Raw genomic sequence first — 25,524 nt, 5'->3', positions numbered from 1 at the left:
GAGGACAGCTGCCATGCATATCCTGCAAAACCCTGCTGGTGGAGGGAGGGACAGGGCAGGGTTTGCCCTCTCCCCAGTGCTTGGCACAGTCTTGGGCCTGCACTCCTATCCTGCTCATTACTCACAACAGCAGGCCCCAGCCCAGCGCCCATCCTCAGAATGAAGGCTGTCTCGGCACCAGGGTCTGCCTGGCCGGCGGGCTGTGCAGGCTGCTGACCCTGGGCTCCTCCCCTGGCGCCACAGGGGGACCTGGTGGTCCAGGCAGCCTCGGCCCTTCTGCACCTCCCGTCTGGGGCTTTGTCTTCCAGCCTTTCCAGCAGGGACCTTCCCCAGGGTCTGATACTAGACTGGCCCAAACACATGATACCCTGAAATGTAATGGGACCCTAACTTCTCAGTTGCTCCTCAAAACTGTTCCTTCAGTAGGGAGAATGGGAAGAAAATTCTTTAAGCACCTAGTAGGGGCCAGGCACTATGCTAGGAGCTTTATAGACATTATTTCACAGTAACACTGAAAGGCCTGACCCCCATATCTTGGAGATGAGGCAGCGGAGGGAGGTGACACACGTGGCCCAAGGCCACGTGGCTGGTTAGAAGTGGGACTGGGGCTCACATCCAGCAAAGCTCCTCTGCTTGGGCCCCAGGGACTCTGCCTTCGAGCCTCCATTGTTGTGGGCCCCATCCAAACGCACAGGACGTGGCTGAGAAGGCAGCACCCCAGGCAGAGCCACGGAGCAGGCGTGGAGCCGCTGCGCCAGTGAATGAGCGGGCGGCCCTCTGTGCTGAGGACCTGCACTCTTCTCCGTAAAAGGGCATCTGCACGTTCAGCTGCCGGCGAACGGGACTTCACGCTGGGCCAAAGCCTTCCAACACCCCCGCCCTCGTCACCCTCCTTCCTGCTGCCCTTCAGCTTCACCTCCGTGGCCTGAACCTGGGCCGGGTCAGTCTGTCCTCCAAATCCTCCCGTGTCTGAGGCCAAGCTGCCCTCTCCACCTGCGGCTAGGCGGCACCCCCTCAGCCCCACGGGACCTGGCCAGGGTGTGGAGGGCGGCCTCGTCCTCAACCTGTACCCACCCGGGCGCCATCAGGTCAGCACTCTCCTCCCTGGGCTGCAGGTGCTCCTCTGTTTAACACGGCTGTCCGCCCTGCGAGGACAGGGACTGCCGTGTGCCCCCTCCGGCCAGTGCACGACGGGACGGAGACAGCGGTCCCTGAGGACTGGGCAGACAGTCTAGTGGAGATGCAGACAATACGTGAACACACAAATGACTCGAGACTGTGATGATGCCAGGAAGGCTGCAGAGTGGGGACAAGAGGACTTGGCAGGCTGCCGTGAGGAAGTGACACAGAAGCTGAGAAGAGACGGAGGCACAGTGTTCCAGCGCAGGGAGCTAAGCGTGAGCACCAGGGCTCTGCGGGAGGAAGCTCAGAGGAGCCGAAGGAGCCTCGCCGGAGACTCCAACGGGCCCTCAGAGGCGTGCTGAGCAGTCTGGACTTAATCCTACCGGGGACGGGAACCTCTGAAGTTGAGCGGAGCTGCAGTTGTGGGAGGCAGTGAGGGGCTGCCGGAGCTGGGGTGGGAGGGAAGGGGAGCCCCGGGACATGACGCTGTTCACACGCGGGCCGCTGGGTGACGTTCCGACCACAGAAGCTGCTCGGGAAGGCCCAGCTCCAGGGCAGGGAGGCTGCTGTGTGCAGCTGGCACCCCCTGGCACCCAGGACAAGGCAGCAGATGGATGGAGGTTACTACTTCCTGCCCACTGGATCGGGAGACCTGGGGGGTGGGGTCTCCTTGTTTACTTAGATGAGAATGGAAGACGGGGGGAGGGGTTCCGCAGTCAGAGCCCTGCCCACTCGCTGCCCTGAGCCAGGGAGGCTTCAGCACGGGGAGAGGGCGGCAGAGGCCAGCCACACGGCTCCCTCATCCACAGAGCCGGGAGGAGGCGGCGGCCCACGGACGGCTGCCTGAGGACCTGTCCTCTGCGGCACTGCTGGCCTGGTGAGGGACAAGCGCCAGGTACCTCACATGGTGGCGGGAGATTAGAACTCACATCTCCTTGCCCCAGCCCTGGGGTTTTCTGCCAGACAGGGCAGCTGCAGGGTCCGATTTGCGGCTCTGACCCTCCTGCTCCTCCTGTGCACGGATGAGAGGGCAGTGCGCCCAGCGCTTGCTGACGCCGCACCCCAGGCCAGGCTGCACTGGGCACGGTGGAAGCATTTCTTAACTGAATCCTCACAAGGCTGGCCATTGCTATCCCTCCTTTTACAGAAGGAAAACTGAAGCACAGAGACATTAAGTGGCCTGAGCCTGGTCACACAGCACTTTGCACACCGCTCTGGGTGAGAAAGTGGGGCGCCACGAACCGGAATGCACATGTACAATCACTGTCCCTTCCCTGCTTTGTCGGGAGACCCAACGATGGTGGCTCTGTGTCCTCAGCACGGACCCCGAGACGAATGCTCCTTGAGGTGGGGGGCTGCGTCTCTGTCCCCAATCACTGGGGCTTCCGCACAGTCTGCAGAGGGCTGATAGCAAAGGCCTGCAACGTGACTGCTGAACCGCGAACCCAGGACGACGGGTCCAGCCTCGCGGGGAAGCACTCGATGACAAGCAGTTAAGGTGGACGAGACCAGAGGCGCATGTCCATTCCTTCCCTCCAAGAGGTGAAGGTCTGACCTCAACAGACTCGAAACGACCCCAAACCGAGGGACACGCCACTTAATCACTCAGCGCCTCATTTCTTCTGTATAAACAGGAACAATAACACCAAGCTTCTGAGGAATGAACTATGAAGCTTACTGTCCCACGAGAGCCAAGGGCTCTGTCAGCTGCCAGAGCCCAAGAATGAGCAGAGAGAAAAGCGATGATGATCAAAATTAAAATTTCCAAGAGGAGATTTGCCCACCAGGCCCAGGGCCCAGAGTTCTTCTTTTTCTCAAACACGGGCTGGGATTCCAGGACGGGAACAAAAGGCACTGAGTAACCAACGGTTGGTTCTCTCCCTAACTGGCTCTTCCTGGACCTTCCAGGAACATTCCACGTGGCCTCCTATACAACCCAGCCCTAACCACCTGAGCCAGGAAGGTGGCAGAGCCGCCTAGACACAGTAGAAGGGCCAACAGAAACATTCTTGAAAACCACCCAGACTGCTGCTTGCCCTGAGGGTCAGTGGACCCCGCGGGTTCTAGAAGTGCACGGGGCTCCATGTGACGACCCACCCTCCCGCCCTGCTCTGCTCCCTCCACTCCCAGCCCTACTCCCTGGAAGAGCAAGACAGAAAAGTGTGAGTGCAAAGTCCTCACTCAAGGAAGCACTGTAACCCCCACTGGCCCCAGAGACTCATCACTCAGCGCAGGGGCCTTCTCTGGAGGTCAGTACTGGGACCCACCTAAGAAACAGGTGACTTCCCAGATGAAAACTGCCACATTCTGAGGTGAATTCTGTTTCTTCCTCAAATTACTGTTGGGTATTCCAGAGAAAGGCAGACACCCCCCACCCCAACTTGTAACAAGGGGGAGGGAACATTCCACAGAGACTCAGGCACACGGTGCTGCCCCAGAGAGCCAGGCCTAGCACACCTGTGTGGGTCTCAGACGCCTGGAGTAAACACAGATGCCCTCACTTGCAGAGAAATAATCCCTTAACGAACAGGTCTGAGACAACCAGCCCCCCACCCCATCCTGTAGAAGCAAGTGCCCCAAGTTACATTTTGGTTTTTCTTCTCATGATCTGTTTTGCTCAGTGAGGACGGGGCAGGTGAGGAAGGCAGTGGGAGCACCGCAGTCCTGCTGCTTCTAGAGGCCCAAGTCCCATAATCCTGCTCTCACAGGCACACGCTGCCAGCCCGGACCACAAGCCCCCCCGACACACTCACAAAAAGCACAACTCAACCTCCTGAGATTTTAAAAAGTAAAGTTAAATGGGATGCTTAAGTCTACTAAATCGTTGAGGGGATTTTCCTTCCCTTTGTACTTCTAGGAAAAGGAATCCTTCATAGACCTGGGGGAAAAAAAAGATTTCAAATAACAAAACCTGGGATATTTTTGGTTTTTCAAAGGAGAACCCATCATAAGCTTTAGAGATATTAAGTAAATTAAGAAGAGGCCTCTGGCGAGAAGCCTTTCTGAGACAGGGAAAGAGCAAGGGCTGCCGGCACGAGAGCCCCCCCACCCCAGAAGCTCCGTCCCGGAAGCCAGCTGCGTTCTGCCCCCGGGGACTCCACACACAAGGCCTGAACCCCAGCGGAGGATGGGACCATTTTAAAGCCCCACGCCACCTTTCCACACGTATTCTGGGGAGCTGAGCAACAGATGGAAAGACACTGAATCCACCTGGTGCTGGAGTCCATGCGATTAAATGCCGGTGGGGCAGCCTGGCCTGGGGCGAGCAGGAGGCAGAGGCCCCAACACCCATTCGGAGTCCGGCAGGGGTGGCAGCCCCGACTCACCTGTGCTTGCTGTACTTTCCATTCCCACGAGCACACTGCCCCCCTCACCCCCGCTCCGACTGCTCTGTGCTGAGGCTGCCTTTCGCTGTCTTGTTCTGCAAGTGGGGGAGAGGGCACGGGAGGGGAGGCTGACGCCGGCAAAGCCAAGGAGACAGGACAGGAGGGACAGAGAACGAGCGTGGGGGCCGGGGTAGGCGGAGGTGAGGAGAGGAACGCACATGGAAAAGGAAAGAAAAAGCAGAGTCAGTGCTGAGTGACAAACAGGAGATACTCAGACAGGGTCTTCTGAGGTAAAATGTGACCATTAAAAAAGGAAAGTTTTTAAAAATAAAAACATGTAAATTAAGTAAAAAATGGAGAGAAAATTGTAAGATCCTATGATCCATACTGGGAAATAATTGTTAAAGAAAAGCATAAGTAAGCATCTTTCAGAAGCATTCTGAGGGCAGAGCTGTCAGGACGACCTCTTTCTAGTACTTTCTGGCCCCACTTAGAGACTGAAGACTGTGAGCACCAGTGGCCACCAGGGGTCAGTGTGACCTCAGCTGGAGGAGAGTCGCCGCTGCAGGGACTGCCAGGTGGCGGGTCTCCACCATCCCAGTCCTTCCCTCGGGTCCCTTTTTCCACGCCCTCCCGTCTCCACACTCGCATGTGGTGTCTTGGAAACAGGCCATTCACACACACCCCCGCCCCCATCTTCGTTCCTTTCCTAAATTTAAGAGGTGACCAAGTGACCACCTCCTCAATCAGCTGCAGACACCACCTGCTTCAGCTGAAGTAAAACCTGGAGGAGACTGTGAGTTTCCCCAAAAGCCTGGAGTCAACTCTCTTTAGTCTGGGAAGACACCTGTGCTTATGTACCTAGACCTACAACCAATCTCGCCTCACGCCAATCTGTGATCTGGGGTTTCACTCAACTGCGGGGGAAACCAGGAGTTGTGTGTGTTTCTCTTCCAATTTTTCTTAACAGACAAACATCTTTCTCCCCAGCTGCGCCACCCCATGGGTGCCGACCCCACGCCACGGGGCTCCCTCCCATGTGCATCTCGGCCCTTCCGGGGCCAGGAGTGCTCGGCAGCCCAGCAGCCCGGCAGCCTGGGCCCTGGTGGTGTGGCCGTGACTCTGCAATGTCTGGTCTCCAGGTCTTTCAGGAGGAGCCCCGCCGCCACCCCCAAGTCCTGCGGGGAGCACAGGCTCTGCAGGCTCTGACTCACCTTGTGCTTGGGGCATCTCACCGAGAAGTTCTCCTCATGGAGCAAACAATCTGCAAGACAGAAGGGGACAGTCAGGAGGAGCCTGGCGTGCGGCACAGCCTGAGGGGCATGGGGCCACGCTGGCCAGGACAGACAGGGTGACACATGGAGATAAGAGGTCTCCACACTACGATTTCTAATAGGAAAACACGCAAGACACCCCAATAAGCTATGGCACCTCAACATGGTGGAACGTCAGTCCAACGTTAAATGTTTCAGAATAGTGAACACAATGCAAATTGCTCAAAAAACCAGGATACGTAAATGTACAAGTACAATCCCAATTTTACCAAAATGTTTTATATGCATAAAAAAGGACAAAGGAAATCTACCAAAATATGACAGTGGTTCTCTTTGGATAGTAAGATTATAGGTGATTTTAATTTTCTTTATTTTTTCTGTATTTCCTTGATCATATTCTATTATTCTAATCATCAGAAACAATCTCCAATAAATATTATTTTAAAAATTCCTTATCTTAGGCTAAGGCCATTCCACAGGCCCACGCCAAAGCTTCCTTGTGAAAACACTTTGAATCTGGAGGCATCTTTTCTCCTCTGTGGAGAGTCACAGGTCAGAGACAGCAAGGAGGCCAGGCCCGTGAGCCCTGCTTCCACCCTTGCCCCACACACAACCCATGGACACACTGCAGAAGCTCCATAATCCCTGCTAAATGCTTCAGAGGAATGTGAAATCCCATGAGGGGGCGATTAATCCTTGGAGGAAAATCACTCATTCCAGCTGTTAACACGGTGACACATCCTCCATGACGGCAAGGACGCGCACCTGCCTCCAGGGGCGTTGTGCTCTGCGGCACAAGCGTCGTGCGTGGAGCAGGGCGAGGAAACCGAATTATTACGAGCTCACTCTGCACACCACAGCTCCCAAAGACGGACAGCCAGGTCGCTGGTGCGAGATGCAGTGGCAGAATGTTAATAAATATTGATCACACATTCTCAGAGAGCTCCCAGGCACCAAGGCAGGAGGCGGCCGTGGTACTTAGCCTTGTTAAATTTACAATTTAACTCAGGTTTAAAGTGAGGTCCAGATTAGTGGCCTGTGTACCCACAGATTTCAAGTGAAACAGTAATAAGCAAGGGAGCACACAAATGGAAACTTTTGAGGTCCTCTATAATCTTAAATAAATAAAGACCCTTTCCTAATTTGGCTAAGCCACCTCCCCTTCTGGAGTCCTAGAATCTCTAGGGTCGGATGGGTTTAGTCTTCACAGTTCCCGGGGCAAGCCTGGGGCAAGCCTCGGGGCACGAGAAACAGCAAGTCCTGCTTAACCTTTGCATCCCCATCCCCTCCCCCCTCCAAGCAAACAGCACAGCAGTAAATGAAATGTGTTAATTTAAAACCCACAAGTACATGGTGTGACCGAGGCTCCTGCTGCTCCAATCTGCCAGAGAGCTCACGAACAGCAGGAGACGGACAGCTGGAGCTCGAGGGAAGCACCTTCTCCTTACCTGGGCTGTGGCAGCAGAGCATGCTGGCAGAGTCTATAGTTTGGGCCAAAGAGAAACAGCACAGGCCACGGGGGCGGGGGGAAAGGCCACCCTTACACCACAGGGGTTTACAGAAATAAGGAGGGGGGCCGTGTTAGCTGGAAAAGATGCCATCAGAAAGGCAGAGGTGGCTCAGGTCCCCTCACTGCCACAGAACAGTGACCAGCTGTGATGGACCATTAGTAAAACATGCTTAAAGCTAGGAAACATGTTCCCTCAAAGTTAAAAAGAAGAAATAAAACAATGTAAGTAAACACTACAGGCAACTTGGAACTAATGCCAGGTACTCCTGGGAATGGAAGTCTCCGAAACAAATCTACGAGACGGGGTGCACCTTTTGGCTAGGCCTCCCGAGCAGGCAGGGGCTGTCCCCGTTCTCGTCATGTCCACCGGGCATCAGGAACTGCACTTCCTGCTCCTGGCAGGGTGAGAACCACAGCTGGAGGGCTTAGACACCTGCAAGGGGCCGGGGAGCCTCTCCTGGGCTGCCTCCAGCCAGGCTCTGCTGGGGAAGAGCCAAGAGTGGCAGGAAGTGCAGTAAAAGCTCTCCTGAGGGCTCTGGACAGGCGCCTGGCCCCATACTGCCGGCCCGCCAGCCTCTCGTTTGATTCCTTTAAGCCCCTGGCAACATCCCGCACTGTGCAGAGGGCCTGGTCAGCACTTCCCCACAGTGAGGTCAGAGTCAACGGCTGGATCATCATGCAGGCTGGAACAGACTCACCAGCTTGTCTAGTCGGCAGGGTGGCTTCCAGGCACAAACATCAGCACCCCAGAACAGTGTTCCACTTTGAGTCCTCTCTTTAGGCTTAAAGGCAGAGGACTCTGCTGAGCTCCTCATAACAAGCTATGTGGAGCTTCAGATACCCACATGCACCCATATATACCCCATGCTGAGGATGGTGAGCCCGGGAAGGGAGAAAACGAAAGGATGTCTAGCGTCCTTTGGATCTGCCAAGCCCCGACAGTCTCCAACTCAGCTACAATCTCCTCAGAGCTACGCTTAGTACTCATAATGGCAAAATCCAGGCTGGGACTCAGGGACCTGCCAGCCTCACCCCACCTCGCTGAGAGGCAGCCTCAGCTCCTGGGGCCGAAGGAGGGGAAAAAGAGGGCAGGAGCAAGGCCCTGTGATGCAGAGAGCTCCTCTCCAGGGAGAGGCCAGACCACCACTTCTTTCATATGACCCATCTGGGGCTCTGAACCCACTGCCGCAAAATCAAAGTCAGCAGCGGAGAGAGCAGCTTTAAAATGCTGCTGGAAGGGTGGCTACAGAAGTGAAATTCCCAGCTGTGTTTCCTCATGAGGGTAAAAGAAAAAGCCCCTCTAGGCAAGATTCTACATGCACAGTGGGATTATAAATGAGCTACCACAGCTCTTTTTTCCTTTGGTATTAATTGTTGTGGCTCATTGCATTAAATACATTAAATCTTTTTTTTTTTTTTAAAAACAGCGCTCATGTTCTTATTACTGCATTCTCCCACCTGGAGACAAATCCTGTGCCTGTGACATAACAGGCAGCACAACACAGCAAACTGTGATGTCACAAATGCGCAATCACTATTAGGAAGGGGAAACGCTGCAGGAGCCACAGATCCTCATGTTTCCATGGCGATGTCCCTGGTGATAAAAGTTTTCCCTTCGTTATGAACAGCTCTCTAAGGTTTGGGCAGCTGGCAGCAAGGCAGAGATGAAAATGCCAAACTGTTCCTTACTCCATACAGAGATGGGGGACTCAAACTCAGGGACTTATTTTTATTGTAACTAGAAAGAAAGTCAATCAATGAATGCCTTTCCTGGATACAAAGATCCATTACATATAGAACAGAATTCCTGAGAAGACTATGTGGGATAAATACAAGCAGCAAGCTACACAGAGCAGTGCAGGCTCTGGGTCACTGTGACTCAGGTCATCCAAGAGACCAACAAATGCCCAAGACACGGTCACCTTGTTAAGCTGCTTCTTTGGTCCCAGCTCCGCATGGAGGAGCAGTGTGCAGCTGCTGGGACAGCAAAGCCAGAGGGCCAAGGCCCCGACCCAGACAGCCTCCCTCTCCCTGGATACTCGGCCACCAACTTCTGCCAAACAGAGACGTTACCAACTTATCTGGGCAGGCCACGCAAGGCAGGCTCAAACAGAGTGACAAGGAAGTCCTTTGCTTCCTAACACTCAGCTGGTAGAGCAGGCCCTGCTTCCCTGCTGGCGGTGTGCGCTGGAGGGCCTCCACTTGAGGGAGGAGAGCCCAGTGCCTGTCCCGAAGGACCCCCAGCGCCTGGGCTAGAGCAGGGCGTTCCATCTGCCAGCTGCACATGGCCATGGGAGTCTAAACGAAAGAAAAAGCTCAGTCCCTCATTCCCACTAGCCACCGTCCAAAGCGCTCAGTGGTCACACGTGGCTTGTGGCTACTGTATTGGAGAGTACAGATCTAGAACATTCCCTCACCGCAGCAAGTTCTACCGAGCGACTCCACTCAACCCCTGGAGAAACTGTACCTGAAGGCAGGTGCCCCGTGTGCACACAGGGAGCACGCTCGCGGGGGGGACGAGGCTCCTGCCTGCTGCTCACCTGAGGCTGCCGGGCAGAGCCTCCGTGCAGGAGACCACCTCTCACCGCCCACCGACGGGGAAAGCCAATGCCTGCAGCATTCCCCACAAAAGACTTACGCACAACTGCCGAAAACCCAGAACTTGAACATCTTCATTAAAAACCACGAAGCTTAAACTAGAGAAAGAAACAAAACGTTCTGATGTAACCCTGGGCAGTATCATGAAAATGAGAAAAGGCAGTGGTTGGGCTTCTGAGAGAGAAGGATTTAACGGCTGTTCTATAGAGCATGCCAGACCACGACCCAGGGTGAATTACAGCTCAGACTCAACAAGTAAACATGTAGAGGAGGACAGAGGATGGAAGGGACAGACTGAAACCCAAACTCCCTGAACTGACATTTCAAGGCTTTTTTTTTTTTTAATTTAATAAATTTATTTATTTATTTATTTTTGGCTGTGTTGGGTCTTCATTGCCGCACGCGGGCTTTCTCTAGCTGCGGTGAGCGGGGTCTACTCTTCGTTGTGGTGCGCGGGCTTCTCATTGTGGTGGTTTCTCTTGTTGCGGAGCACGGGCTCTAGGCGCATGGGCTTCAGTAGTTGTAGCACATGGACTCAGTAGTTGTGGCTCGCGGGCTCTAGAGCACAGCCTCAGTAGTTGTGGCACACGGGCTTAGTTGCTCCGTGGTATGTGGGATCTTCCCGGGCCAGGGCTCGAACCCGTGTCCCCTGCATTGGCAGGCGGATTCTTAACCACTGCGCCACCAGGGAAGCCCTCAAGGCTCTCTTCTTACTGCCCACTTATCCCTCTGGTCACACGGCACCCTGGCCACCAGCTGCCCTTCAGCACATGCAAACAAACTTTCATGAGAATCTAACTTTGGCATAAGCATTATCTTTCTGTACCTTTCTTTCTTTTTTTTTTCGCCACACTGTGTGGCTTGGCAGGATCTTAGTTCCTGACCAGGGATCAAATCCAGGCCCCCAGCAGTGAAAGCCCGGAATCCTAACCACTGGACCATCAGGGAATTCCCTTTCTTGTTTTTTTTTAGCTGCACCCCCTACAGAAACCTGGAAAGAAAAGAGGGAGGAGGAAAGGAGGGGCAATGAGAAGGATGTGAAAGGCAGGGGGACACGCTTAAGCAAACGTCAGGAGCGCTGGGAGGAAGGGTGGTCGAGAGGAACTCAGATTCCTCCCAGGCCTATTGGATCCGACTCCACGTGCTTTACGCCTCTGTACCTGCTCCCATCACCTGGTCAGCCACCAGGCCATTTGAGCACTCTCGTTTGTCTTCCCATTTTCTCTTCCTCCATCCTGACTGAAAGCATGAGAACCTGCTAGGTGAAGGTCTCAGACCCATCTGATGCTCAGAAAGTAACTGGTGAAAACAATCAACAAAAAGCCAAAAGTCAGGAGGAAGAAAGAGGATTTCCCAGGCTGCTTGAAGCTCTGAGTCAGAACTCCAGTCTTCTGCACTGCTCATTGGATGGCACTTCTCAGACAAAAGGTGTCCTTCTTTCAACAGTTATCACACTGCAAAACACTGCTCTGATCATCTCCAGAGACCTGGAAAAAAGGTTTGATAAAACCCAACACCAGTTCACGATAAAAACACACAGCAAACTAGGAACAGAAAGGAACCTCTTCAGTTGCATCAAGAACATCTATGAAAAGCCCACAGCTATCATCATAATAGGTCAGAAACAAGACAGGATGTCAGCTCTTGCCATTTCTTCTTCCTTTTTTTTTTTTTTTTCTGGCTGTGGACCATTCTTAAAGTCTTTATTGAATTTGTTACAATATTGCTTCTGTTTTATGTTTTGTTTTTTTGGCCTCGAGGCATGTGGGATCCTAGTTCCCCGATCAGGGATCGAACTGCACCCCCTGCACTGGAAGGCGAAGTCTTAACCACTGGACTGCCAGTGAAGTCCCAGCTCTTGCCACTTCTATCCAACATTATCTAGAAGGTCTAGCCAGGCAACTAGGCAAAGAAAAGAAAAGGCATCTGATTGGAAAGGAAGAAGTAAAACAATCTACTCACAGATGACACATCTTGTATATAGAAATCCGCTAAATAACTATTAGAACTAATCAGTGAGTGGAGCAAAGTTCCAGAATACAAGATCAATACACCAAAATCAATTATATTTCTATACACTCACAGTGAACAATCTGAAAATTGAATTAAGAAAACAATTCCATTTATAACCACACCAAAAATAATAAAATACTTAGGAATAAATTTAATAAAAAAGGTGCAAAATGTGTACTGTGAAAATTACAAAACACTGTTGAAAGAAATTAAAAACTGAAGTAAATGGAAAGACAGACACCCCATGATCATGGGTTGGAGGACACACTATTTTTTTTTTTATAAGATGGTGACAACTCCTAACCTAATCTGCAGATTCAATGCAATCCCACCCCCCTCAGAAATGGATAAGCTGATCCTAAAATTCATATAGAACAGCAAAGGACCCAGAATAGCCAAAACAATCTTGAAAAAAAAAGGAACAAAGTCGGAGGATTCACACTTCCCAATTTCAAAATCTACTACAAAGCTACAGTAAACAAGACGGTGCGGTACTGGAGAGAGTCCAGAAATAGGTCCATACATCTATGGTCAACTGGTTTTCGACAAAGGTCATCGAATGAGAAAAGAGTAGTCTTTTCTACAAATGGTGCTGGGACAACTGGAATCCATATGGAAAGAAATGAACTGGACCCCTACTTCACACCACATACAAAAATTAACTCAAAATGGATCAAAGACCTGTGTAAGGGCTAAAACTATAAAACTCTTAGGAGAAAACATAGGCATAAAATCTTTGTGATTTTGGATTATGCAATGGCTTCTTAAATATAAGAAAAGCAACAAACAACAAAGAGCATAAATGGCAAAAGAAAAACAGATAAATTGAACTTCACCAAAGATGCTCAATATCATTAGCTGACAGGGAAGTGCAAACCCAAATCACAATGAGATACCACTTCTTGCCCACTGGGATGGCCATAATAAAAAAGACATAAAAACAAGTGTTGGTGAGGATGTGGAGAAACTGGAACCCTCACACACTGCTGGAGGGATGTAAAATGGTGCAGCCACTTTGGAAGACAGTCTGACAGTTCCTCAAATGGTTACACATAGAGTTACCATATGACCCAGTAATTCCACTCCTAGGTTTATACCCAAGAGAAATGAAAACATTTAGTCCACACAAGGACTTGTCTGTGAATGTTCACAACAGCATTATTTTGTATTATTACTGTATAATAATACAAAAGTGGAAAACCTAAACGTGTATCAAGTGAAGAATGATAAAATATGGTATATCCTTACAATAAAATATTGTTAGAAAATAAAACCAATGAAGTACTAACACATGCTGCGATGTGGATAAACCAGAGAAACAGGAAGATAAGTCACACGAAACCCATCACAAAGACCACATATTGTGTGATTCCATTTACATGAAATGGCCAGAAAAGGCAAATCCACAGAGATAGAAAGTAGATTAGTAGTTGCCAGGGGCTGGGGGTGAGAGAGAGACCACCAACAGGCAGTAGTTTAAGACGTGATGAAAATGCTCTAAAATTAATCGTGATGGTGCTTGCACAACTCTGTGAATATAATGGTAAAAATCATTTAATTGTACACTTAAATAGGTAAATCTTTTGTGAATTATAAAATTTATAAAAAATATCACCCCATTTAACTCCTTTTTATTATCTTCTCTGCATTCCTTCAGAATTTACAAACCAGAACAAGGTCAGAAGAGACAAAAAGAACTATAAAGAGAGAATCAAAATGTTATTTCCTACCCTTCGGATGCTCTGAACAAGGGTCTGTGGTCCCATCTTACCTGCGTCAATGGCACACGGGTAATGGTATCGGAAGGAGCAGCCTTTGTTGTAGCAGCCCAAGGTGGCGCCCGCCTCCTGGCAGTGGGAACATTTCTGAAAGGAAGGAAGAAGTCAGGCATGTCAGCATCCCAACCTCACCCCTCTCCCCCAGGCCTTCCCCAGACCCCATGGGTCAGACCTCAGCGCATGTCTCTGTGGTTACAGGAGTCTGGCAGCAGGACGGGCTGTCAATTTCTAACCACCACTCACTGACCACACCATGCAAGGGATCCAGCAGTAATGTTTTAGGCCAGGCCTTACAAATGTTCACAAATAAATCAAACAGCACCCAGCCCTGCCCTTGGTGTGCCCATTGTCCACCCGCCTGCGAGCCTGCCTGTCCTTTCCTCAGTCCTCACCATTATGGTGAACTGCCTACAGATCTTGCCCATCTATTTCTGCTGTGGAAGTCTGGGGTAGGAGAAGAGGGTACGATAGTAGAGTTATATATAAACCTTTTAGAATTAAAAGTAGAATTTGGTTTCTAGTTTTTATTTTCATAAGAAGATTTTATTTTTATTCTGCTTATCCCAAATGCCCAATACAAGTATATTTCTCTTTTCAGAAAATATGGGCTCCTGTGTGCAAACGGTATTTTTACACACAAATCCTATTTTAAAGGCACTAGGAAACCTGCCATGAATTTCTGGCTGAGACATTATTCTGTAATTGAGATGCTCCTCCTTCTTCAGTCAGGTTTTCGTAAAGTGGGGCACATCTCTATCATGTGATGCGGCTGCCATGAGCGCTCAGTCCTGTGTCCTGTCGACAATAATCATACTTGGAAAAACCACACTGGCCCTACTGAGGAAAGATGCAGACCCTTCTGGTGGCCGAGGACACACAGCTAAGGCTACCTGAATGATACAGACACTTGTTCCTGATTCTAGGGAAAATAAAAGTGCTCCATAAGCAGTTACACTTGTGGAAAATGACTCCCCAACACATACTGCACCCTTCCTGGGACAAAGCGACCAAAGGGCGCCCTTCCCTCTTTTCTCTTTTGTCTGGGATGTCAGCCTACCAGGGTCTGTGTGGCTTGCAGGCCTGCAGCAGTCAGGAATGCCTCACCTAGTGAAGTGAAGCCCCCCTGGACAGTGCCATGGAATGAACACCTCCAACTCACAGCAGCAGGAGCAGGGTGACAGGGAGCTGGATCAAGCTTCCCTAACGCTGATGCTGACGGAAAACCACACAGATGCCAGCAACAGCACAGTCCAGTGCTCACCCTGAATCATGCGTCACACATCACCCGAATGATGCGGCTCATTTGGTCCTCACAGCTACCCTGTGACATCCCCACTCTACAGATGAGGTTCCTAAACCACCATAAGGGGAAGTAACCTGCTCCAGGTCAGAGCTGATCCCAGCTGACCACGCCTGGCATCCTCCAGAGGCAAATGCGGCAGGAACAGGGCTGTAAGACAGGCCTAGAAGACCAATATTCTTCTGGGTGCTGACAATCAGTAAATGTTTATCATGTGCCCTCACACCCTTGCCAAGAAACAAAAGACTACTTGGCCCAGAGTAAACCAAGGACAGTTGGCAGCTTCTCGGGCAGCCCTAGACTTTATCTGCTTTTCTCAGTGCCACAGGGCACCTTCAGTACAAAGGTCTCACCATCAACCAGAGGGAATGAACATGGCTAATTTCTCAGTGGTCACCCACAGTCATTCCCATTACACCCCTTCTTCCTAAAGGAGCCCCGAACGGTCAGCCATCCAGAGGGCTCATGCTCCAGGCCCTCCCCACCCCCCTGGGGGGTGAATCTCAGTGGTGGCCATTTAGGAATGGGTGTGTCAAGCATTTCTGGTAGTGAAGTCTGCAGGGAAAGGGACTTCTGGGGAAGTTTTGCACTCTTAACAAGGACACAAGACAGAAAGGCAGGAACAGGCCATCTTCTCGCTCGACCTCTGTGAGAAGGGGATGGTGAGATCTGTAGCAACCACCTTGTCACCACAAGGGGACAGCTCTGAAGACAGAGCCCAACCAGCTGAGGGCTGCAGAGTGACAGGATGGAAAGAACCTGGATTTCTGTGACATGATTAAGCACTAAAGTAACCAACCCCAGGACCATCCCATCTCCAGACTTGTTAAGGGGGAGGACACTTTTCTTAAAAAAAAAAAACAAACAAATCACTTTTTAGTTTAATTTTGTAACTTGCAGTCAGAATATCCTGATTGATACAGAAAGGGACCTAGTACTTGAGGCCCTGCTGTATAAGGTTAAGGATGTGGGCTCTGGAACCTAAATAACTCCCTGGTAAGTGATTCCACCACTGACCATCTTTGTGTTGTTCTTGGCCAAAGTCCTAAACTTTGTTTCTTCAAGCTGCAAACGTGGACCTGGTAATATGAGCTACCTCACAGACATATCGTGAGGGTTAAATGTGTTATAATCCAGGCTTACAACAGTGGCTGATCAAAAGTGCTCAGTAAATGTGACCCAAGATGACCATGTGCCAGACACACGACACAGACTGACAAACAGCCACCTGTGGAGCAGCCCTGTCATCACCCTCGGATCCAAACACTGTCCATTTCCTTCCTACCTCAACACACACCCCTCTGCCCCCAGCAGGGCTTCTCAAAGCTTCTTGCCCTGAACCAGCCCACAGGCCCCATTTTTCTCATAAAGAAAGCAAACCCATCCCTCACCACGAAATCACATCAATAAAATGATGCGTGCTTCTTTCACTTAAAAAAGCACAATTAATTTACTATATTACTTCCAGAGGAGAAAGACCCTGCATGACCTATTAGGTAGGGCCTTAGAGAAAGGACCTTGAAGAGTTTAGGTCAGTGGTTCTCAAAGTATGGTCCCTGGACCAGCAGCATCAGCATCAGCATCAGCATCAGCTGGGAACTTGTTCGAAATGCAAATTTTGGGATTCTGGGAAGATTGTAGAGTAGTAGCACTGGGAATCTGTCCCCACACCTGGAAAATAACTGCACTGGCAGAATCTGTCTGATGTAACTGCTCTGGAGCTCTGGAGTCTGTTGAAGACCTGCAACTTCCAGGGGAGATGTGCATGATAAACAGCAGTTAATTCTGCCCATCTCCCACTCCCAGCCAAGTGGCAGGCAACCTAACTATACAAGTTAAGGAACTATGAAAAGAAGAACAAACTAAACCCAAAGCTAGCAGAAGGAAGGAAATAATAAGGATTAGAACAAAAATAAATGAAACAGAGAACCGACAGAGAATAGTAGAGAAAAACCCAAGCGGGGACATTACTATTGATTCTACAGAAATAAAAAGGATTATAAGAGAGTACTATGAGCAACTGTACACTAGCAAATTGGATAATCTAGATGAAATGCACAAATTTCCAGCAACACAAAACCTACCAAGATTAAATCACAAAGAAATAAAGATTTGAATAGATCTATAATTAGTAAGGAGACCGAATCAGTAGTCAAAAAGCTCCCGAAAAAGGAAAGTCTTGGACCCGATGATGGCTTCACTGGTAAATTCTACCAAACATTTAAGAAGGAACTAATACCAGTCCTTGGGAAACTTTTCCCAAAAATTGAAGAGAAGGGGACATTTTCAAAATCATTCTACGGAGGCCAGCATCACCCAATACCAAAGCCAGAAAAAGGTGCGCACACACACACAGACACAAAAACCCTACAGACCAATATCTTTTATGAACATTGATGCAAAAATCCCCAACAAAACACTAGCAAACAGAATCCAACAGCACATTAAAAGGGTTATACACCATGACCAAGTGGGATTCACTCCTGGAATGCAAGGATGGTACAACACACAGAAATCAATGTAATACGTTACGTCAACAGCATGAGGGAAATAACTACATGCATGATCACCTCATTATATGCAGAAAAAACATCTGACAAAATTTAACACCTTTTATGATAAAAACACTCAACAAACTAGGAATAGAAGGAAACAGAAGATGTATATGAAAAACCGACAAGGATTATCATACTCAATGGTGAAAGACCAGTGGCGTTTCTTTTAAGATGAGCAACAAACAAGGACACTTGCTTTCACCACTTCTATTCACCATAGTACTGGAAACTCTAGCCATAACAATTAAGAAAGAAAAAGAAATAAAAGGGGTCCAAACTGGAAAGAAAAAGGTAAAATTATCTCTGTTTGAAGATATGATCTTATATGTAGAAAACCCTAGAGATCACAAAGAAACAAAAAACAAAAACCCTGCTAGAATAAATGAATTCAGCAAAGTAGCAGGATACAAAGTCAACACAGAAAAATCAGTTGCATTTCTGTACATGAACAATGAACAATGAACAATCTGAAAAGGAAATTACAAAAACAATTTGATTCTCAATAGCATCAAAAAGAATAAAATACTTAGGAATTAACTAAGGAAGTGAAAGACTTGTACAATGAAAACTACAAAACATTGCTGAAAGTAATTAAAGAAGACATGAATAAATGGCAACACATCCCATGCTCATGGATTAGAAAACTTAGTGTTATTAAAATGTTTACAAAGTGGGGCTTCCCTGGTGGCGCAGCGGTTGAGAATCTGCCTGCCAACGCAGGGGACACGGGTTCGAGCCCTGGTCTGGGAAGATCCCACATGCCACGGAGCAACTAGGCCTGTGAGCCACAACTACTGAGCCTGTGCGTCTGGAGCTTGTGCTCCGCAACAAGAGAGGCCGCGACAGTGAGAGGCCCGCGCACCGCGATGAAGAGTGGCCCCCGCTTGCCGCAACTAGAGAAAGCCCTCGCACAGAAACGAAGACCCAACACAGCCAAAAATAAAATATAAATAAATTAAAAATGTTTACAAAGTGATCTACAGGGTGACCTACGGAGTCAATGCAATCTATCAAATCCCAACGACGTTTTTTGCAAAAATAGAAAAACCTATCCTAAAATTTATATGGAATCTTTTTTTTTTTTTTTTTTGGTTGCACCGCACAGCTTGCAGGATCTTAGTTCCCCAACTAGGGATTGAACCTGGGCCCTTGGCAGTAAAAGCACAGAGTCCTAACCGCTGGACCGGCAGGTAATTCCCATGTGGAATATTAAGGGAACCTGAATAGCCAAAACAATCTTGAAAAAGAACAATGCCGGAGGACCCATACTTCTGATTGCAAAGCTTACTACAAAGCTACAGTAGTCAACAGTGTAGCACTGACATAAAAACAGAGATATAGAACAATGGAATAGAATAGAGGGCCCAGAAAATAAACCCTTCCATATATGGTTAAATGATTTTTGAAAAGGGTGCCAAGATCATCCAATGGGGAAAGGACAGTCTTTTCAACAAATGGTGCAGGGAAAACTGGATATCCACATGCAAAAGAATGAAGTTGGACCCTTACCTAACAGCATATATAAAAATCAACTAACAAAGGATCAAGGACCTAAATGTAAGACCTAAAACAATAAAACTCTTAGAAGAAAACATGAAACAAAAGTTTCATGACATTGGATTTGGCAATGATTTTTTGGTTATGACACCAAAGGCCCACATAACAAAAAGTAGACAGATTGGACTTCATGAAAATTTTAAAATGTTGTGCATCAAAATACACTAGCAACAGAGTAAAAAGATAACATACAGGATGGGAGAAACTATTTGAAAATCATATATCTGATAAGGGATTAATATCCAGATTATATAGAGAACACCTAAAACTCCACCAAATAACAACAACAACAAAAACCCCAACCAAAACAAAAAACCCAACCCATTTCAACAATGGGCAAAGGACTTGAATAGACACTTCTCCAAAGGAGATATACAAATGGCCAATAAACAAAGGAAAAAATGCTCAACATCACTCATCATTAGGGAAATGCAAATCAAAACCAAAATGAGATACCACTTCACACCCATTAAAATAACTACTATCAAACAGAAAACAACAGTGTTGGTGAGGATGTGGAGAAACTGGAACACTTGGGCACTATTGGTGGGAATGTAAAATGGTACAAACACTATGGAAAACAGTATGGTAGTTCTTCAAAAAATTAAAAATAGAATTATCATATAATCCAGCAAGTCCACTTTTGCGTATTTATCCCACCAACATGAAAGCAGAGTATGAAAAATATTTGTACACCCATGTTCACAGCAGCATTATTCACAATAGCTAATATGTGGAAGCAACTCAAGTGTCCATCGATGGATGAATGGCTAAGAGAAATATGGTATATGAATACAATGGAATATTTTTCACTCTTAAAAAGGAAATTCTGACACATGCTACAACCTTGAGGACATTGTGCTAAGTGAAATAAGCTAGTCAGCAAAAAACAAATACTATATGACTCAACTTATATGAGGTATCTAGAATAATTTAATCATAGTATAACGGTGGTTGCCATGGTATGGAGAGAGGACAAAGTGTGGAGTCTTATTTAATGGGTATAGAGTTTCAGTTTTGTTTTGTTTTTTTTTAAACCTGCACACAGATTTTTTTTTTAATTAACTTATTTAATTTATTTATTTTTGGCTGCGTTGGGTCTTCGTTGCTGTGCGCGGGCTTTCTCTAGTTGCGGCAAGTGGGGACTACTCTTCGTTGCGGTGCGAGGGCTTCTCATTGTGGTGGCTTCTCGTTGCACAGCACAGGCTCTAGGCGTGCAGGCTTCAGTAGTTGTAGCACATGGACTCAGTAGTTGTGGCTCCTGGGTTCTAGAGTGCAGGCTCAGTAGTTGTGGCGCATGGGCTTAGCTGCTCCGCGGCATGTGGGATCCTCCCGGACCAGGGCTGGAACCCGTGTCCCCTGCACTGGCAGGCGGATTCTTAACCACTGTGCCACCAGGGAAGCCCTAGAGTTTCAGTTTTACAAGATGAAAACAGTTATAGGGACGTATGGTGGTGATGGTTACACAACAATGTGAAGGTATTTAATACCACTATGTACTTAAAAACTATGTATTGGGTTGGCAAAAGAGTGCCTTCGGTTTTTAAGTAAAAATAAAAGACACATTTTTCATTTTCACCAAGAACTTTATCGAACAACATATGCACCCTTTTGTTCCACTATCTTCTGCCATTTTTCAGGCAACTTTGTAATTCCATCTTCCCAAAACTTTTTATCTTTTTGAGCAAAGAACTGTTCCAGGTGCCCTTTACAGTCTTCCAGGGAACTGAAATTTTTTCCATTAAGAGAATTTTGTAAAGACGGAAATAAATGGAAATCCGAAGGTGCAATGTCTGGTGAATACAGCGGATGAATCAGAACTTCGCAGCCAAGCTGTAACAGTTTTTGCCTGGTCAGCAAAGAAACATGCGGTCTTGCGCTATCCTGATGGAAGATTATGCATTTTCTGTTGACTAATTCCGGATGCTTTTCGTTGAGTGCTGCTTTCAGTTGGTCTAATTAGGAGCAGTACTTGTTGGAATTAATTGTTTGGTTTTCCGGCAGAAGCTCATAATAGAGGACTCCCTTCCAATCCCACCATATACAACTTCTTTGGTGTGGTTGGTGGTGGTTCATTTCGCTTGCCCCACGATCTCTTCCGTTCCACATTGTTGTACAGTATATCCACTTTTCATCGCCTGTCACAATTTGTTTTAAAAATAGAATGTTTTCATTACATTTAAATAGAAAATCGCATGCGGAAATATGGTCAAGAAGGTTTTTTTCGCTTAACTTATGTGGAACCCAAACATCAAAGCAATTAATATAATCAAGCTGGTGCAAATGATTTTCAATGCTTGATTTGGATATTTTGAGTATGTTGGCTATCTCCTGTGTGGTATAACGTTGATTGTTCTCAATTAAAGTCTCGATTTGATTGCTATCAACTTCAACTGGTCTACCTGACCATGGAGCATCATCCAGTGAGAAATCTCCAGCACAAAACTTTGCAAACCACTTTTGACACGTTCGATCAGTCACAGCACCCTCTCCATACACTGCACAGATCATTTTTTGTGTTTCAGTTGTGTTTTTACCTTTCTTGAAATAACAAAGCATAATATGCCAAAAATGTTGCTTTTTTCTTCCATCTTCAATATTAAAATGGCTACACAAAAATTCACTAATTTTGATGTCTTTTCTTAAATGCATGCTGATGCAACAGCTGTCACGATACAATCTAACAAAATTGTTTCGAATGAAGTTAAAGACAACCAAGCACTACTAGAGCCATCTTACAGAAACAAACAAACCTTTTGGCCAACCCAATACTTAAAAACAGTTAAACCTACAGCTACTAACATCATACTCAATGGTGAAAAGCTGAAAGCATTTCCTCTAAGATCAGGAACAAGACAAGGATGCCCACTCTTGCCACTTTTATTCAACATAGTTTTGGAAGTCCTAGCCACAGCAATCAAAGAAGAAAAAGAAATAGAAGGAATCCAAACTGGAAAAGTAAAACTGTCACTGTTTGCAGATGATATACTATACACAGAAAATCTAAAGACGCTAACAGAAAACTACGAGAGCTCATCAATGAATTCAGTAAAGCTGCAGGATACAAAATTAATACACAGAAATCTACTGCATTTCTATACATTGACAACAAAAGATCAGAAAGAGAAATTAAGGAAACAATCCCATTTATCATCTCATCAAAAAGAATAAAATAGGGAATTCCCTGGCGGTCCAGTGGTTAGCACGCCACGTTTCCACTTCAGGGGGCACGGGTTTGATCCCTGGTCAAGGAACTATAAGATCTCACATGCTGCATGGCACAGCCAAAGAAAAGAAAAAGAACAGAATACTTAGGAAAAAGCCTACCTAAGGAGGCAAAAGACCTGTACTCTGAACACTGTAAGATGCTTATGAAAGAAATTGAAGACGACACAAACAGATGGTAAGATATACTGCTTTCTCGGATTGGAAGAATCAATATTGCTAAAATGACTATACTACCCAAGTCAGCCTACAGAGTCAGTGCAATCCCTATCCAATTACCAATGGCATTTTACACAAAACTAGAACAAAAAAATTTAAAATTTGTATGGAAACACAAATAGCCTGAACAGCCAAAGCAATCTTGAGAAAGAAAAATGGAGCTGGAGGAATCAGGCTCCCTGACTTCAGACTATACTACAAAGCTACAGTAATCAAAACAGTACTGTACTGGACCAAAAACAGACATACAGATCAATGGAACAGGATAGAAAGCCCAGAAATAAACCCATGCACCTATGGCCAATTAATCTACGACAAAGGAGGCAAGAATATACAATTGAAAAAAGACAGTCTCTTCAGTAAGTGGTGCTGGGAAAACTGGACAGCTACATGTAAAAGAATGAAATTAGAACATTCTCTAACACCATATACAAGAATAAACTCAAACTGGATTAAAGACCTAAATGTAAGACTGGATACTATAAAACTACACTAGAGGAAAACATAGGCAGAACACTCTTTGACATAAATCGCAGCAGTATCTTTTTGGATCTGTCTCCTAGAGTAATGGAAATAAAAACAAAAATAAACAAATGGGACCAAATTAAACTTAAAAGCTTTTGCACAGCAAAGGAGACCATAAACAAAATGAAAAGACAACCTACAGAATGGGAGAAAATATTTGCGAACAATGTGACTGACAAGGGATTGATTTCCAAAATATACCAACAGCTCACACAGCTCAATATCAAAAAAACAAACAACCCAATCAAAAAATGGGCAGAAGATCTAAATAGACATTTCTCCAAAGAAGACATATAGATGGTCAACAGGCACATGAAAAGATGCTCAACATCATTATTAGAGAAATGCAAATCAAAACTACACTGAGGTACCACCTCACTCTGGCCAGAATGGCCATCATAAAAAAGTCTACAAATAATAAATGCTGGAGAGGGAGTGGAGAAAAAAGAACCCTCTTGCACTGCTGGTGGGAATATATATTGATACAGTCACTATGGAGAACGGTATGGAGATTCCTTAAAAAGCTAAAAATAGAACTACCATATGATCCTGCAATCCCACTCCTGGGCATATATCTGGAGAAAACTATAATTCAAAAAGATACACGCACCCCAATGTTCACTGCAGCACTATTTACAATAGCCAAGACATGGAAGCAACCTAAATGCTCATCACCAGGTGACTTGATAAAGATGTGGTATGTATACACAATGGAATATTCTCAGGCATAGAAAAGAATGAAATAATGCCATTTGCAGCAACATGGACGGACCTAGAGATTACCATACTAAGTGAAGTGAACCAGAGACAAATATCATATGATATCGCTTATATGTGGAATCTTAAAAGAAAAAAAAAAAAAAGAAGATAAAAGTGAACTTATTTCCAAAACTTACAGTTACCAAAGGGGAAAGGGGGGGTGGGGAGGGATAAAAAAGGACGTTGGGATTAACATATACACATTACTATATACAAAATAGATAAACAACGAGGATCTACTGTATAGCACAGGGAACTATACTCAATATTTTGTAATAATCTATAAGGGAAAAAAATCTGAAAAAGAATATATATATATATGTACAACTGAATCACTGTGCTGTACACCTGAAACATGATATTGTAAATCAACTATACTTCAATAAAAAACAAACAACAACAAAAAAACAGTTAAGATGGTAAATTTTATGTTAAGTGTATTTCAGCACAATAAAAGAATTTAAAAGATAAAGAAATCCAAATTCTCAAGCCCCATGTCAATGTGCAACAAATCTCCAGGGAATTCTGATGCGCCAATACAGTTTGAGAACCGCTGGTCCAATTTCAACTCCCCAACTTTAAAAAATTAATTAATTTTATTTTGGTTGCACTGGTTCTTCATTGTGGCGCGCGGGCTTCTCTAGCTGCAGTGTGCGGGCTTAGTTGCGGTATGTGGGATCTTAGTTCCCCAACCAGTCATCGAACCCTGGCCCCCTGCATTGGGAGCGTGGAGACTTAACCACTGGACCACCAGGGAAGTCCCGTCAACTCCCCAACTTTTTAGATGAGGAAAACAAAGACCCAGAGAGATGCTACGACTGGCTGAGGTAGGATTTCAGGATTCCTGGGAGCCATTTAGTGCCTTCGCCATTATACTTCTGTCCCCGGCAGACTAATGTAGACAGTGGGGCATGATAGGCAGAACTGACTCCCAAAGATGTCAAAGATGTCCAACCTCATCCTCAGAATCTTTGCCTCACAGCAATGGGACTGTGCAGATGAGGAGGGTAAGCTGGATTATCCAGGTGGCCCCAATCTAATCACACGGTTCCATAAAGTAAAGAACCTCTCCCAGAAGTATCAGAGCTGTAGGCTTTAGGGAGATGTAATGATGAAAGCAGGGTCAGAGAGATGCAACACTGCTGGATTTGAAGATGGAGGAGAGGCCATGAGCCAAGAATGTGGACAGCCTTTAGAAGTTGGAAAAGACAAGAAAAATTCTTCCCTAGAGCCTCCAGAAAAGAACACAGCCCTGTTGATGCCTTAATCTGAACTGTAAGATAACAAGTGTGTGTTTTCAGCCACTGAGTTTGTGGTAATATGTTACAGCAGTGACAGAAATCTAGTAAGTGGGGATTTCCCGAGAATCTCACAGTAAGAGAAGTGACCGTTCATTTTCCTGTTACATCCCTCAGTGTAACAAGCTTCTCCCTCATGGAAACCCCCACAATTTCACTCACTCTTCATTAGGCATCAGACTTGTCTGGCATCAGATCAGTGACACTGGAACTGGAAAGGACACTGGGTCTGTCTTCAACACCTTTTTTTTTTCTGGTTCAAGAAAGAGGCTAGAAGCAAGGTGACCTGCTGAAGATCCCATAACTAGAAGTACCAGAACTTAGAACTAAAGCCTCTTTTCTTTTGAATCCCAAGGTTCAACCATTCTTTATACCACACCGTGCTGCCTTCTAGTCCCCTTCATTTACTCAACTATCCAACATTTGAAAAGTACTTCCTACATGCCAGGTGCCAAAGACAATATA

At 46.7% G+C, this 25,524-nt stretch overlaps 1 protein-coding gene across 3 annotated transcripts in view; it reads right to left on the bottom strand.

Annotated features, from left to right (window-relative positions):
* TCF20 (transcription factor 20) overlaps positions 1 to 25,524 on the bottom strand; it is a 109,619-nt gene that overhangs the window by 1,477 nt on the left and 82,618 nt on the right. For 2 of the 3 annotated variants that reach the window (XM_007189140.3, XM_057556339.1), the window contains 3 exons: positions 13,615 to 13,708; positions 5,663 to 5,712; positions 4,449 to 4,576 (listed from right to left, as the gene is read on the bottom strand). In XM_007189140.3, coding sequence (XP_007189202.2) covers positions 4,493 to 4,576; positions 5,663 to 5,712; positions 13,615 to 13,708 — 228 coding nt within the window. In that variant the 3' untranslated portion in view covers positions 4,449 to 4,492. The remainder of the gene's footprint in view (positions 1 to 4,448; positions 4,577 to 5,662; positions 5,713 to 13,614; positions 13,709 to 25,524) is intronic. The other variant, XM_007189141.3, reaches the window with a different exon arrangement.

This window comes from Balaenoptera acutorostrata, chromosome 11 (assembly GCF_949987535.1).
Source record: "Balaenoptera acutorostrata chromosome 11, mBalAcu1.1, whole genome shotgun sequence".
In the NCBI taxonomy this organism is placed as follows: Eukaryota; Metazoa; Chordata; class Mammalia; order Artiodactyla; family Balaenopteridae; genus Balaenoptera; species Balaenoptera acutorostrata.
This window is presented reverse-complemented; position numbering and strand designations above follow the sequence as displayed.